Raw genomic sequence first — 16,211 nt, 5'->3', positions numbered from 1 at the left:
ATGCTAACAAGCTAAGCTAACTGACTGCTAGCCGAGCAGTTTTTCCAGTGAGCTAGCATGTATGACGCCAGGGCCCACCTAAATGGAATGTGGCCGGATAGTTATTGTAAATTACACATGCATATCTCCGGAAACTAAATTATCTTCTTGCTTGTGCTTCAATTCTTCAGAGTAGTTTTAAAAAAAATTCAAATTGCTCAATGACGAGACTAACAAGCTAAGCTAACTGACTGCTAGCATGAATAGTCAAACAAAAGTCAAAAATTGTATTCTAGTAGCCAGTTAGCTTAGCTTGTTAGCATGAAGTCATAGTTATTTTTTCAACATGACTTATTCATGCTAACAAGCTAAGCTAGCTCGCTGCTAGCTGAGCTGTAGCTTCGTATCAATCCTCTTCTGTCGTACATTTCCCAAGATGTTTGGACAATTCCTCGAATGTTACTCACCTTGTGTTCGACGTTACTGTAAGCTTTAAATAAATAAAATGCTGACACATAGAACATTCAATTTATTAGCTTTTTTTTTTTAAATCGTCAAAAACATTACATATGTACATTTAGTGAAAACTATAGTCCTACGCTCCGGGTATTCAAAGTGCTATTAACATGTAATCCGACGGAAACACAAAAAACCGGATGGACACAAACACGATCGTATACTTTAGAACAACAACGTAAATGTGAGTCTTCGTCGTACCTACGAACACGGAGAACAGAATTTACAAACGAAGAACACGCATGGGAACGAGGACTTTCTGCAGTCTTATGGGATTCTACGCTCCAGATGTACGATTTATTCACCAGACTTGGGATGACTCGGCAGAAATGTGTCGTCTACGTGTCCGTGTTTGTCTGAGGCTCAAAACAATATGAGTTTTTTTTTTTAAATACAATATACAAAATAAAATATCTGCAAAAAACAACAAAATAAACGCTTGTACTTCTCCAGTTCTACGGGAATCTCACGACGACAAAAACAATAAAATACGTGATTAACACTTAACGGACTACTTTGCTACCTCAAACTGATTGTCATTGGAATCACTGTTTTATTTCATATTCGCTGCTGGAACTTCCGATCTCACGCCGAACGTACCACAAAAAAAAAAGCATGAACACTTTTTTTTTTTTTTTTACCACAAAGTATTTTATGAGAAGAGCGTCTGGCATCTCGACTTCCTGAAACAACTCTGTGGGTCGCAGGTGTCGCTTCACAGCTGGGGGTCGCGATGTTTCAGAGCTAAGCTCCGCCCATAATAGTGAGCTCACAGCTCACGCTCTGCGGTCTGCGTGTCGGAAAAAGGCACTTCTTACTCGAGGCGTTGCTCACATGCCAGAAAGGATTCACTGACCTCTAAAACCATGTCTTTCTACTTTCTATTCTGCTGCTTATGGAAACATACAGGAATAAATGAGGAAAGTATCGATCCTTTATTCTAGACAAGAAAACGACTAGAACTACCGGTATTCCTTTAATGACCTTTAAAGCCTATGTATGTATATTTTGCTGAGCAAAGATTTTCTCAGAGAAATTTTCTCTTCTCTCTTCTCTTTTTTCTAAATTTAAATACCAGGTCACACCAACATCCCCCTATACTCTCCTTGTTCCACCTGTGAACCAGTTACTATGATTATATGAGGCTGGAGAAGAGCTGAAAACCAAATATCTCCACTTATGTCACATTTATTTGACTTTTTTTCTACTTTTTCGTACACGAAAGTCCGACTTTTCCCCCCTTTTTGACCGATTAAGTGCTTTTTTTGCCGATTCATCACTGCCACGGGACTCTCGCTGTTTTCCCAGTAAGGCATTGATCAATTTCACATCCTGGAGGAGTACAGGAAGTTTGGGAGGGACTATTTGTCAAAAAATAAAAATAAATAAATAAATGTGGCGTTCCTCTTAAACCGGTTGCTGAGGCTGCACATTGTGAGTTTATCAGCTGCAGGGTAGAAGTTTAGCATTGTTTCTGCTCTCCTTAAGGTATAAATGATTGCAGTGATTTAAATAAAATAATAATTATAACTTAGAGGATTTTTGGTGCAAAATGTGAAGCTACTGCTGCCGTCACACAGCAACACACAGAAAAAGGTCCTTCTCATCACTCAGCTCTACAGTATCACCAGCAAAAATCATATATTACAGTCACTATACATATTTCTACATCGCTCTACAGTGGAGTCCAGCTCTCTTTGCAAATTGTCTGTCATTGAAGAGCGCCCAGGCTGCAACTGGACTCGGGGCCACTAGAGGGCGACGGCGCCTCTTCCTGGTGCTGGCTCTCCTCCTGCTCATCCGACAGGAAGCTGGGGAACGTCTGTGCTCGGGGGATAAAAGTCATTGTCAGGCCGTTCCCTGTGAGGAGGAGGAGGAGGAGGAGGAGGAGGAGGAAAACACAGTGTCAATGCAGCATTTCTTTTTTTAGCAGAATCAAATAAGTTCTGTTTCACTAAACTGGATCAAAACAACACCGTCCTGTTTTTCTTCTGCGGTATATTTATGGCACAACTGTTGCTTAGCTACTGCTGATACCTTAATAAACAAGACTACAAGAAGAATCCTGTGATGGACCTCAAATATACACGTTTATTTTCACCTCGTCTCATGGTTTTTATGTATTTCTTTATGTTTTTGGGGGGTAGGCCTTCTGTCTGCTTTCTCCCTCTCCACCTTTAATTTAAATTAATTGGACCGATTTGTTCTGCGGTTCATATTTCTTAACTGCGCTGAGAGGGAGGAATGGATGCTTGTGGGCGGAGGGCTGTTCCGTGCAGCTGAGAGACCATTAATAATATATTAGCATGCTGTTTGGAGGAGGTGGGTTGAGGATACGGCGGCTGCTGATCACCGAAAAACAAGAAGCAAACAACAACCATAACCTATATAAGCGTGTACTACTGATACAGAGTCGATACGCCTCCCGATCACTTCACCTCCAGAGGTTAATTCAAATTGGATTAACAAATCTGAATTAGTTTTCTATCAGCCGGCGTCTTCGCAGATCATTTTCCTCTGGTGTTTGCTGAAGTGCTTATTGACAAGTGTGATTTGTCAATATTTAAATCATTCATAATGTCACACACACACACACACAACCTTCTCCGTGTGTGCAGCCAACCAAGACAACGAGAAGGCAACACACAGAAAAAGTACTAATACCACAGTGGAAAAAACTCTCTGTAACAGTAAAAGTACTCATACGAGGATGTAAAAACACACATTTTGAGTGCCAGGAGACCCTAAGAGTGAAGCAGAGGGACCAGTAGGGAGTGTGAGACCACAACAGACCACAAGAGACCACAACAGGTGGGTCACCCCTCAGCCCGCCCACCACCACTTTGTCTCCACGTTGTACTTAATAGACAATAGAAAAAGGAGGCAGGAAGGCAAGTGGAGAAGCAGATCTCTTCATCTCCTCGGTCGTAAAACTGCTGCAGAGTTTTGTTGTGTGATGTCAGACACCCCACCAATGTAGACACACACACACACACACACACACACACACACACAAAGACAAAATAATAAAAACACAGGGAGGAGATCAGCATCCTCCTCCTCGTCCATCCCTACGAGGAGCAGACAGTGATTTGTCAGTGCCTTTTCATTACCAGGGAAGGTCATGTCATCCTATCTGTCCCGACACACACACACACACACACACACACACACACACACATACCTGCAGGTACAATGGGTGGAACAAGCGGCCATTCATGCACGCTTGTACACACACACCTGTCTGCACCTTCCTCCCCGATAACCCAGATCCCAGAACAGCTGTAACCAGAGAGAGGAGCTTTGTGCCTTTTTGTGCGCTAAAGACACAAAACACACGAGAAAAGATCAATCCGACGTCTAAAACCGTGTTTCCCAAATCTGGGTCGCCACGTTTTAAAAAAGGCCTCATCTGTAAACCAACGTATCCCCTTCTTGATCAGGTAAACCAGCTGTTTAGAAGAGACTTTGTCTCTTTCATGCATGAAACAATGAAAACATTGAGGCTCCCTCTTGTGGCTCAAATGTGTACTGCAGAAATAAATGTGAAATCAAACACTGTGGAAATAAATTCTGCAAATCTGGCAACCCAAATCAAATGACTATTTCAAGTTTGTAATCGTGTTAAACTTGAAGTTGAACTCTCTTCTACCTGCGATGAACATTTCCGACTCCGTTCCTCGCCTGTTGATCGGATCGCGTTATCGTGCCGTTCTCCTCTCGCCTCCTCCTCCCTCCTCTGTGAAACCTCCTATCGCTCCCCGGCCCATCACACTAAGAAAAGTGCTCCGTCCCATTAGACTTGCTAATGTTACGGCACTAAACTGTGGCGCACAATGGAATGCAGAGCGAGGGAGAGAAATGGCATAAAAGATTACAGAAAAATGAATCCCGAGAAAAGAAATGCAGCCGTTTTTTTCTCCCTTTTCCGTTCCAATATTGGAGTCTGTAATGGAAGCGTTTCCGACGCAGCCAACAACTTTAAAGTGCACTTATTTCTATGCATCAGCAAACGTCGGAGAAGACGGCGGCGTCACGGAAAACACAGGGAAAAGGATGAATAACTTTAGGAAGAGCAGAGATGGGACCCAGTCCAAAGTATGTGTTGTGTATTGTTTTGATTTGATTTGATATAAATTCAAATAAAAGGATGATGAAGGCTGGGTGTTATTTTTTCCCCGTAGTTCCGTTTTAAACAAAAACATGTGACAAACATTAGTTAATTATGGCAAACAAGCCTTCAGAGGGATGTATTTCTGAGACATTTCCAAACAAACGTGTGAAATCTAATCAAATAAAGGAGCTCCTTCTGTTAACCAAGGGGAAAAGAAATAAACAAATAAGTGGATAAAAACCTCAACGGGGACAGGAAACCATGTTCCTTAATTATTCCCCCGGACCCACAGGGTATTTGAAAGCAACCTGAGCATGACTCAGCAAATTGAGTGTGCTGATTGGATATTCAGAACACACGCAGCGATGCAGCAGAAGGAGCGACGGCAGCCGTGGCGGTCTAACGTCCCCATTTCTCATATTTGCACCCAGATGGTTTTTGCTTATATTGTTATTATTTACAGAAACAGAGACTGATGGATGTGTTTCCCCTGGTGGGATAATAAAGATGACCTTTAACCCCTGGTGTGAATGTAAAGTGTTGCTGGGTTGATTTGAGCTGAAGGTCCCCTGAGTTGATTGGAGGTTATGTGGATCACCTGTTGTGGACCGGCTCCTAATTAAGAACCGGGACCAGCTTGGTGCGTTTTCCCTCTCGGCCAATCAGGAGTGAGACGACGCCCCGGCCTCAGAGCTTAAGAGAGGCGGGGGATTCACTGAGTCGGGTCTTTCTGCTTCTCCTCTCACTCGATGCAAACCTCATTAGTCGGCCACGAGCTGCTGTTTAGACCCTTTGGGGTTTTGTTTCTGTCCTTTTACTGATTGAGGCTGATGTTGATCCTTCTAAGTAGGAGGGATTATTACTGGGTTACCTGCTCACACCTGCAGGCTTTTATCATTGAAACCCCCTCCCATACATTCTATACGCCTCCTTATTTAGTGGCATTTTATTGTTGTTCCTCCAGATGAATATTATTTTATGGTTCTTCCTAATCAGCTGAAGTATCGGCATGAATGAAGTCCACTGGTGATGGTTTTAACATCCATTTACAACCCGACTCGGGTCGCAGTGTGTGTTTTTGTGTTACGACGTACGAGGTTATGCTCCGAGTGCAGAGAGCAGCACAAGACCACACACACACACACACACACGGGATGTAAAAGACCTTCTGCCAGCGAAGAATCAATGCAATTACTCTACGTGACTCTGCTCGTCTAAAACCGGCTCTCAGCCAGCGTTAAAAGCAGCGCTAGCTTCTCTACGACATCCCAACATCCCTATATCTCCACATCCCGACATCCCGACATCCCGCCCCACACGAGGACTTGAACTCCCGTCGCTCACCTCGTCGTCCCCACCTCGTCTGACGAGACCGTTCCCCCGCGTCCTCAAACACACCGATGCATTGAATTTATTCATAGAAAGGGGGTGGGAGGGGGGGTGATAACGGCATGTATGAGTGGAGGAGGTGGAGGGTTTGTTCTGAGGGAGGAGACCGTGTGAGAGGAAGAGCGGAGATGCCAGAGGTGATGGATGAGAGAAGCTCCTCTGCTCGGTTCGGAGGAGGAAGAGTTTTAAAAAAAGCAGACTGGCCCTTTAAATAATGACCCGAGGTGGAAGCTTCTCTGCTTTAGTGTTAAAAACCAAAAACACGTTGATGTTGGGAAGGGAAGCTTATCAGGCTACAATTAAATAATGAAAACAAGAATCCAGCCTTCAGGTTTTTCAGAAAGGAAAATGATGACGTCGGCGTGACTTTCATCTTCATCCTGCTTTCTGTTGCTGTGATCAGTGAAAAGCCAAAAGGCCCGTAATCCTCAGATAAGTCTACTAATCAACTAATACCATGGACAGCATAATCTCATCAGCTCACTAATCACCTTTCTGCCTCTGGTCCACGTCACACACACACACACACACACACACACACACACACACACACACACACACACACACACACACATGTCCCTCATGATTTAATGCAGAATGAGTCACAGAAAGGTTCGTAGTCCTGAATAGAGATCTATTGAGGGACGTAGACTTAATATCTAAACCTGGTCTGGATGAACATGTGACGTTTTCACGCGGCGGTCGGTGACTTCCTGTCGTACCTCGGTAGCTGTAGAGATCTCCCACGCTGTTCTGCCGTGTGATGTGCTGCCAGTAGGCGCTGCGCGGCAGCGAGATGGACTTGGTTAGCGTCTCTCTGGGGTGAATCTGAAAAAGACGGGAAAGTCAGCGACATCAGCAGGTGAACACATCCGGGGTTGGACGTGTGTGTCACTAAACACTCCGTCTTCCAGCCGGACGGCTGCTGCTGGATGTTTATGAAATACTTGTTAGTGAGTAATCTGCATGGTGACGCCCACTCTGACGGGTCTCCCTGAGATTAGAGAGCCGAGGGGAAACGCTGCGCTTGGAAACGTTCCCAAACGGTCCGAGAGCATCGCCATATGGTCAAGGCTCATCAAGCACCAGGCAGGCCCACATTAATACAGAATACAGATGATGGGGGGGAGGGTGATGGGATGGAGGGAGGAAGGATGGAGGGGTGGAGGAGGGATGGAAGGGAGGGAGGATGGAGGGATGGAAGGAGGGATGAGGGATGGAGGGGGAGGAAGGGAGGATGGAGGGATGGAAGGAGGGTGTGATGGATGGAGGGGGAGGAAGGGCGAAGGGAGGGAGGGATGGAGGGATGGAAGGAGGGAGGGAGGATGGGGGGAGGGATGAGGGATGGAGGGTGGAGGAAGGGATGGAGGGTGGAGCGGGATGAAGGGAGAAGGGAGGATGGAGGAGGGATGGTGGACCACCGTACAGAGCGGGGCGGACCACCGTACCTGGGAGCTCTTCTCCATCTCCTCCATCATCCTCTCGTGCTGCTGGGCGATGGCCAGCGTGGCCGAGTGGACCCGCTGGTAGATCATCTCGCCCTCCCGCGTCTGGAACGTGAACAAACCCTCGCCTGTGTCACACATCCTGCGCCAGGAACACACACACAGAGACAGAGAGGATGCACGCTTTCATCGCGTCGCTTCGCCGTTGGATTGCTGATTTACAACAACAACAAGTCACACACACACACACACACACACAGTGGATACACAAACAGAGAAACACACTCACAACCTGTCACTTCAATGCCTGAAGGGCTCTGCAGGAAAACTGATATCCTGCGTTGTTCGGAGACCCGACGACACTTTGTTGTAGTTTTTATGACATTTCCAGAACTTTTTGTTTTTTAAAAACTCCCACTGATAATATTTCAGTCTCTCACACACACACACACACTTGTCTCTGTGCACACACACACCTTCCCGACTCGAAGGTGAACCAGGTGGAGTCCCGTCCGTATCGCCGCAGCGAGCTGAGCGGCCACATGACGAGCTTGAGGCGAGCGTTGTGGATGTCCCACAGGTAGATGTTCTCGTGGGTGATCTGCATGGTGCACTCCCCGTAGATGTCCAGGTTGGGCGTGGGCATCAGGTACACGTTGAACCGCTCTGGAAGGACCCGCAAACAGGAAACCAATGGGAGACTAGAATCACCAACAGAGTCATGTTTGTGTCAAATTTGAAGAAATGTCCTCAAGGCGTTCCTGAGATACGATAATCGTACACATGGACAACCCAAAAACACAAATCCTCATAAAAACAGGGAAGAAAAAAACGACCACAGACTGTTTACACACTCTGGGTAATCCACTAGATCGGTTTTTGTTTCAGTGTTTAGTTGTAGGAATATATATTGCAAGATTAGCCGTGGACAGACACAGAGATTCACACTCAATCACTCACACACATGTGGTTTTTGGAGCTAATTCTTTCTATGAAGGTTATTTCGGATGTTTTAACAGAAGTAAAGTGAAAGTGGAGCCAACTTAATGAAATAGTCCAGGATGCAGCTTTTAACATTACAAGGGGGTTCGCAGAGATCCGGATCCAGGAGGGACCGGGTCCTTATCAGGTCATGGATTATGGATTATGCTCCTTTTTGTTTGGAAAGAACGAAACACATGCCTGCTAAAAAACATAATATTCATGCAATATATAAAGATTGTGAACCCAGTCTTACTTTCACCCGGAACGAGGTCTTAAAAACAACACTTAGACCCTAGACCCGGTCTAACTGTCCATCCTGTGGTTCTGGACCGGGATCAAGGAGCCAAATCTGGCCATTCACGGGGGGAGAGAGAGACAGAGAGAGAGGGAGAGAGAGTGTTCTCTCCATACTCTAAATTAGTTCTCACTAATTACACTTAATGATTGAAAATAAGCCGTGTGTCTGCAGTGGATAGAAAATGGCGATGTCAAAGCACGGCCGTATTTTTAGGGACAGTGAAAATGAACTCTGATCTAATTACCGGCCCCCACCCACAGGGGGGGGGGGGGGGGGGGGGTACTAATGAAACGTGGTGTTCAGGGCCGAGTCACTCTTTTTGTGTCCAAATAGTTAAAAAACGTGTGTATTAATACCTTTTTTTATGCTGAATAAAACCGTTTCACTTCACCGCCGCAGTGAAATCAAACGACGGCAGATTCTTTTCAATTATCTCGCCTTTTTTTTTTTTTTACAACTTCTAAACTGCTCTTCTTTTTGCCCGTTGCCTTTTTTTCAATTTCCTCTTGTGAGTTTTACAAATTACAACGAGTCACCGCCACCGCGATAGCAGCGACCTGTTGTCTTCCTCTCTTTTCCTTTTCCATTTCCTGTGAGGGGATATGTATGTGTGTGTGTGTGTGTGTATGTGTGTGTGTGTGTGTGTGTGCGTGTGTGTGTGTGTGTGTGCGTGTGTGTGTGTGTGTGTGTGTGTGTGGAGGGGGGGGGGGGGGGGAGTACATTTATTTCACGTGGCTTTTAGGAGCCATAATCTCATCCATCTCTGTGACAAGCTTCATTATGAGGGAAGCCAGTGATGCACAGCACTTCTCATTAGGGCTGGAACAGAGCCCCGACCACAGCCTCGACCTGTGACTCACACACACACACACACACACACACACACACACACACACGCACACACACTCACACACACACACACCCCAACATGTGCTGATGTTACTAAAGAACGTGAAAAAAATGTCCTTTATCATCCCGGTCTGATTGGAGAGTTCTGCTTCTAACCGACTGAGGACCCGGGACCCGGACCCTGAAGGGACCGGGTTTGGGGACTCACCGTTCTGCTCCCGCTGCACCCCCGCCGCCAGCAGGTCCGGCTCCCCCAGGCTGATGTCGTTCAGGCGGCTGCCGAGGCACTCCACGCACAGCAGCTTACACCACTCCTCAGCATCCAGCTCTGCACACAGCAGCAAAGTGTCAGGACCAACACACACACACACACACACACACATGGACACACACACACACACACACACACACACACACTGCAGGCATGATACAACGTTAGATCATACCGCTGTGCCGCCTTTTTAGTGTGTTATATGCACAAACTCACCCAAGGATTTTCAAAATAAAAGCTGAATGTACAGGACAAGCTGCTAGCTGACCAGGAGGGAACCAATCGATCCGATTGATTGGATGCAGATTAAAAGAGCTGAGGTTCCTCCTCCCTCCCCGTGCCGATACTCCGAGGCTTGCACAATAAAGCTGGAACAATACGGTCCCGATGAAACCCCCCCCCCCCCCCCCCCCCGACCATCCATTCACACGATCAATAAGCTATTTTACAAATTGAAGCTCGTGGCTCGTTAATTGGAAAGGAAATGTATGCACGAAGGAATAAGGAATGAGGAACGCAAATTTGCTGACTTGTCGAAAGTCAGATGAGAAAATTGATACGACTCACATTTTGTACAGTTAGCATTAGCAGCTAGTTAGCTTAGCTGAGGATAAAACGTGGAAAATGGGGGTGAAACAGAAAAAAATGACTCTTTTCAGGGCCATCAAATCCACTAATTAACACACTAATTTGTGTTTGTTTGATTAATACTAACACTTTAGCACAACATTGGTGTTTTTAGGTGGTTTAGGGGCTGAACATCTAACGTACATGTGTGAGCGTAGCGTCGATGTTCTCTTAAAAGCAGATATTCCTTCGAGGCTTCGCTGTATTTCTGAATGAATCAGAAGAATTATGAGAATTATTTGGGGGGGGGGGGGGTCTTTAATTGGAGGCTAAGTGGAGACAAATGATTTCATGAATGAAAACGTGGGAAGTCTGTGTGGCAATCTGTTGTTTGTGATTACTGATTCATGGTCCCGTCGAGTCGGAGAGGGAAACAGTGTTTACAATGATTCCAGTCGTCTCGTGAGCTTTTCCGGCGGAGAGTTACTCGGGGATGAAATGAGGCAAACGCCGGAGTTGGTTATCTTTCTCTCCGACGCTCCCTGAACTCCCGAGGCCCCCGCGGTATTCTGGGATGCGTAACTACGGCCAGTGTGTGTGTGTGTACAGAGCATCATGTTAATCAAGTTTGCTTGTGTGTGTGTAGAGGTGTGTGTGTGTGTGTAGAGGTGTGTGTTCACTTCATTCACTGGGAAGGTGCTCGTGCAATGAAGGCTGACAGGCTGTTTGTTAGCGTCCGGTGGGGCAGATCTACACAACTTTGCAGGGTGAAGGAAAGGTCTGCTGCTGCCTGAAGCACTTCATTCACACATAACACACACACACACACACACACACACACACACACACACACACACACACACACACACACCAAGCAGGCAGCAGCTGTGCACTTTAGCTCCGTGCTCATGCCTCCCAGGATTCAGTTTCTCATTCAGACTCACGGTGGCCTTTGAGTGCCTCTAAACTCCCACACACTATTTAAGGCCGGCGAGTGGAAACATCGGCTAAACAAACACTCAGGGATGGACAGACTCGCTCGTCCATGTGCCATGCATGAAGAAACACTGTCGTGCATGTCGTAGCGTGTGCAGAGGAGGTGGAGGTGTGTCATGGAAGCGGATTTTTGTGAAAAGAAACAGGATTAGGTTGTGATGTACGACGGCGTATTAGGACCACTGTAGGAAAAAAGGGTCGAATATGGGTGTTTGATTGATCGGGGTGGTTGAGCTAAGATGCTAGCGGTAGCTATCACTTGTTGTCATAGCAACGGCAAACATCAGGTGTTAGCAGAACCAAGCAACTTGTTCATATCGCCTATATATATTTATAAAGTTGCAAATTTGCGACTTTTATATATATTTGTATTGTAACACTTTAGATTAGGGAACATATATTAACTATGAACTAGTTTCTTATTAGCTTATTCTTATTAAGTGGTTTACAACAACTCCCTAACCCACTATCAATAAGCAGTGATTAGGAAATTATTGATGGGAAACTCTCACAGTAGTTAATAGTAGTTGCAGAATATGATCGTGCAGAATAAGGCATTAGTAAGTGATTTATAATGGCTTAAAAACAGCCAATATGCTACTGATATGCATGCTAATAAGAAACTAGTTCATGGTTAATGTGTTCCCTAATATATATATATACCTTTATATATTACTTTTTAATATTGCCCCTCTCTCTTGGCTCTATTTATTTTTCTACAGTGGTTCTAATACGCCGTCGTAGTGGTGAGAGAATATAGATATATAAGAGATTTCTTTGGTGGGGGTTTGATCATTATTCAGTCTGCGGGTCACAACTCTCTTTATCTCCACATTTGACACATGCAAAGCACAAAACACACATCCGTCAAAACAAGTAAGATCTGTCGCCGTCATTTGTTTCCAGCGTTTTGTTGACAGAACGCTCAACGACACGCCGCCGCCGCCGCCATCAAACCGTTATCAGGACATCAGCAGGAGACCTGATTACTTTTTGTGTTTTTCTTCTAAATCAGTCAAAAGTGTGGATGGAAATCCTGGAATATGAGTTTGAGATTTGCTGTCTGACTGCCAGGTTCAGCTTCCAGACGGCATCACACAGTAGTGGAGAGGCTGCAGGATGAAGGGAAGCCTTCAGGTTACCTGGCAACCAACTCAGCTCCAGAATACAGTTGTAGTTTTTGTTACTACGATCACATAACTTAGTAACAAGACCGGTTTTACTCCGATACTGGAGGGCAACTACACAAGGTAGTGGGGGGTTGACGGGTGTGAATGTAAGGGGGATACAGGAAGTGAAGGACTATGGGAGGTCATGGACACATCCATATGGTGGTGCTGGGGGGGGGGGGGGGGGGGGGGGGGTGATGGAGATGAGCCAAGAGAGTGAGGGAGAGGTGATCATGGGAAACGGAGTAAAGGCGAGAGAGAGTTCACCACTCAAGCCCAATAATATTTCCCCTGAGGGTTACTGCACACACACACACACACACACACACACGTCAGCGAGGTAAGATGGAGACGTTCATCCGTGTCTGTTCGGCTGCAGCACATTAAGGTTCCCCCCCGGCTTCCTCGACACCCGGCTCCATTTATTTGCAGCTAAAGTACTGTAGAATCTCCGACCAATCACGTGCCTCTTTGGCTTCCCGTCCACGTACATTACAGGCAATCTCCATCGTTACAGTCCATAATTGGGTTGATGGCGCAATAGAGTTTTTTTCATACCTGCGATGTGAAAAAAGTCAATATTTTGGGACTGAACCTCCAACTTCTTAATATAGCGGTAAATGAGCATCACTTGGCTAAAGTCCAAGTCTCCTCTACCTCTCTCTACCTCCCTCTCTCACTCAGTCTTTCTGCATCTTGATTCTCAACAAACTTCACAAAACATGTGAAAAAGGAAAATAAAAACACCCGGGTAATGAATGCTTTACGACGGCGTATTAGAGTCACTGTAGAAAAAAATGGAGCCAAGAGAGAGGGGCAATATTCTGAGAAAAAAGTGGCAAATATGCAAGTTTATTAAGATGCTAACAACCGGCATTTATGCTAGCTAACTTTCCCATTATTGTACGCATTTATTTTCTAATTATTTCATCATAACCTGTGACAACGCCTCGTTAAGGTCCTTAGGGTGATGATGTTGATGCTTATTGTTGGTTTTATTTATATGAGGACAAACTGTCATCTTATGGGTGTTTATTTATTAAGATGCTAGCGGTAGCTTTCACTTGTTGTCATAGCAACGGCAAACATCCGTTGTTAGCGAATTTGCGACTTTTCCTTTTCCTTTTCTACCTATAGTAGCTAAAAAGACACGTTTGAAATCAGATTTTTTCTCACGTACCCGATTCACAGGCGAACGTCTTGGATGTGTCGTCGCAGAAGATGATGGCGACGGCGTGCTTTTTCGTCTCCCGCGGCATGCGGGTGACGTTCTTGACGTTGTGGAGCTCGGTGATCTGAAGAGGAAGCAGAGAGAGAGAGCGGCGGTTGTGCCACATTACTTTGAATGAACACAGCCGGGAGCAGCAGCGGCGCCAGCAAAGGCTTAATTGCCATCTTGCAGCGACTTTTGCTGAAAGTGCAATAGTAGTTAGAGGCTTAGCATATAAAGGATGGCGAAGTAAAACCGACATGAGGGTGATCTTAACGGGATGGATAAATGATGGTTATTTTTTCTTCTGCTGATTACAAAAAAAAAGCCTCTTTTTAAAAAGTAAGAAATCATCTGCTAATGTCAGCGGTGGTGTCTGAGTGTAATGTATTGCTAAAAGCACTTTCTGCATAAATGCGACCTGACACCGGTAATGTATCCGCGGCGTATATCCGGCTGCTCAAGCGCCTCTCCTTGAAGCTCTTCCACTCAATAGGAGGAGGTGGAGGGGCGATCAAAAGCATCTAAATCACTTTACCGGGAGATTGATCGTGAAATGGAAAAAGAGAAGATTACATTTAATTGAATATCGCTCCCGCATTTACAGGCCATTTTTAGTTCAACGGTCCTCCGTGTTCACTCGGCCCGGGAGATAAGGCCCATTACATTATTGTAGTCTATTGTTGGGCTAACCGCGGGCCCTTTGCCAGACTGTCGGGAATGAATCCACTCGGCTCACTGCCTGTATCGTAAAGCTTGACGTTTCAGGTTAAAAAGCCCCAGACCTCATAACGGCACACGACATACATTACATTTAAATAATAGAAAAGAAGAGAGAAGGAAAAGGAGGCCAAAGTCATTTGGAGTTGTTATCCTCTTCAAAGACTACGACGGCATATTAGGGCCACTGTAGAACAAAAGAGAGGGGGGCAATAACGAGAAGAAAGGTCGCAAATTTGCGATTTTACTACGATGCTAACAACCAGTATCTATGCTAGCTACCTTCCCATGTATGTCCGCATTTATTATTCTAATTAATACACACAACGCCTCGTTAAGGTCCTTAGGGTGATGATGTTGATGCTTATTGTTGCTTTTATTCATACAAGGACAAACTGTCATCTTATGGGTGTTTATTGATCCGATTGGTTGGGCTAAGATGCTAGCGGTAGCTTTCACTTGTTGTCATAGCAACGGCAAACATGCGGTCTTAGCGGAACCAAGAATCCTTACTTATATTGGCTATGACAAGTTTTTCTCTCTGAATATTGCCCCCCTGCTCCATTTTTTTACTACAGTGGCCCGAAAACGCTGTCGTGAATTTATTTATTTTAATTTATTTTTTCCGTTTATGAGATGAGGTGATACAGTATGCGTTTGTCTTTGGGCAGATCATTCATACATATAACTGACACAAAGCAAGGCATCAACTGTGGGAATTTCTGAGCCATGAATTCCACAAGCCTCATCCATCACCCCTTTGTGTTACCGTGTGTGTGTGTGTTAGTGTGTGTGTGTGTGTGAGAGAAAGAGAGAGAGAGAGAGAGAGAGAGAGAGAGAGATTTGGGTGCATTCCCAGCCTGCGGCGCTACGGAGTCCGAGCAAAGTGAATAATTTGCGATGAGACGTATTCCTCGTCTCCGTCGGTCTTCTGGTTTATTCAAAAGGTGTAAATTACATCAAGAAAGGTTGCGTTCGCACCACATCGGAGTATTTCGGCGTTTGAAAGTGAGTCATGCGTTGGGCTGCAGCCGTGGAGAAGCTGGGAGAGGAATAATAACAATGTAAAAAAGCAGCGGCCTGTGGTGAAAACGTTTAAACAGAATTCACGTAAACGCATAACCGGCGACCGACGGGTCTGATCAAATGAACTCATTTGATCAGACCCGTCACTCCACCACGTCACTCCACCACGCCGATTAGCATAGCAACCTGATGCCTGCTTTGGTGTGAATGCAGCCATGCTAGCAGATCTGTGATGCAAATATGCTAATGTTTACGACGCTGTGCTAGCATGCTAACGTTCGATAATTAGCATGAAGCACTAATTTCATCTGATATTTAGTGATAAACCAAATTATTGAAAACATTTTCACCTTATGGTGCTGCAAGATGACATTTGAGATGTGAGGGATTCTAGATGTTTAGACACGTTCATGTTGCCCGTTATCGGTGTGTGTCCGCGTTTTCTTTCTATTGTTCAATAGAACAACAAAATCTGGAGCTGTGCAAACGTTCATTTCTAATCCGACAATAGTTGTTGAGACATGTCACTAAAAGATAAACCTACTGGTGGCGCTAAAGGAGAAGTCAGGGATCATAAAAGTCATTGAGATTCATCCTCTGGGGACCATGAATGTCTGTAAAATGAAAGGCAAAGTGGTGAGACCAACATCTATATGCACATACTATGTTTAGGCATTT

At 45.3% G+C, this 16,211-nt stretch overlaps 1 protein-coding gene across 1 annotated transcript in view; it reads right to left on the bottom strand.

The window, feature by feature from the left end:
• Window positions 1-1,240: 1,240 nt before the first annotated feature.
• Window positions 1,241-16,211, bottom strand: part of dok6 (docking protein 6) — a 35,514-nt gene continuing 20,543 nt past the window's right edge. The window contains exons 3-8 of the mRNA XM_084033919.1: window positions 13,758-13,872; window positions 9,783-9,902; window positions 7,920-8,109; window positions 7,447-7,585; window positions 6,721-6,826; window positions 1,241-2,355 (exon numbers count right to left, since the gene is read on the bottom strand). Of these exons, the coding sequence (XP_083890045.1) occupies window positions 2,207-2,355; window positions 6,721-6,826; window positions 7,447-7,585; window positions 7,920-8,109; window positions 9,783-9,902; window positions 13,758-13,872 (819 nt within the window). The 3' untranslated portion in view covers window positions 1,241-2,206. The remainder of the gene's footprint in view (window positions 2,356-6,720; window positions 6,827-7,446; window positions 7,586-7,919; window positions 8,110-9,782; window positions 9,903-13,757; window positions 13,873-16,211) is intronic.

This window comes from Eutrigla gurnardus (genome assembly GCF_963514095.1).
Source record: "Eutrigla gurnardus genome assembly, chromosome: 18".
NCBI lineage: Eukaryota > Metazoa > Chordata > Actinopteri > Perciformes > Triglidae > Eutrigla > Eutrigla gurnardus.
Note: the sequence above shows the minus strand (reverse complement) of the source record. Positions and strands in the feature narration are given on the sequence as shown.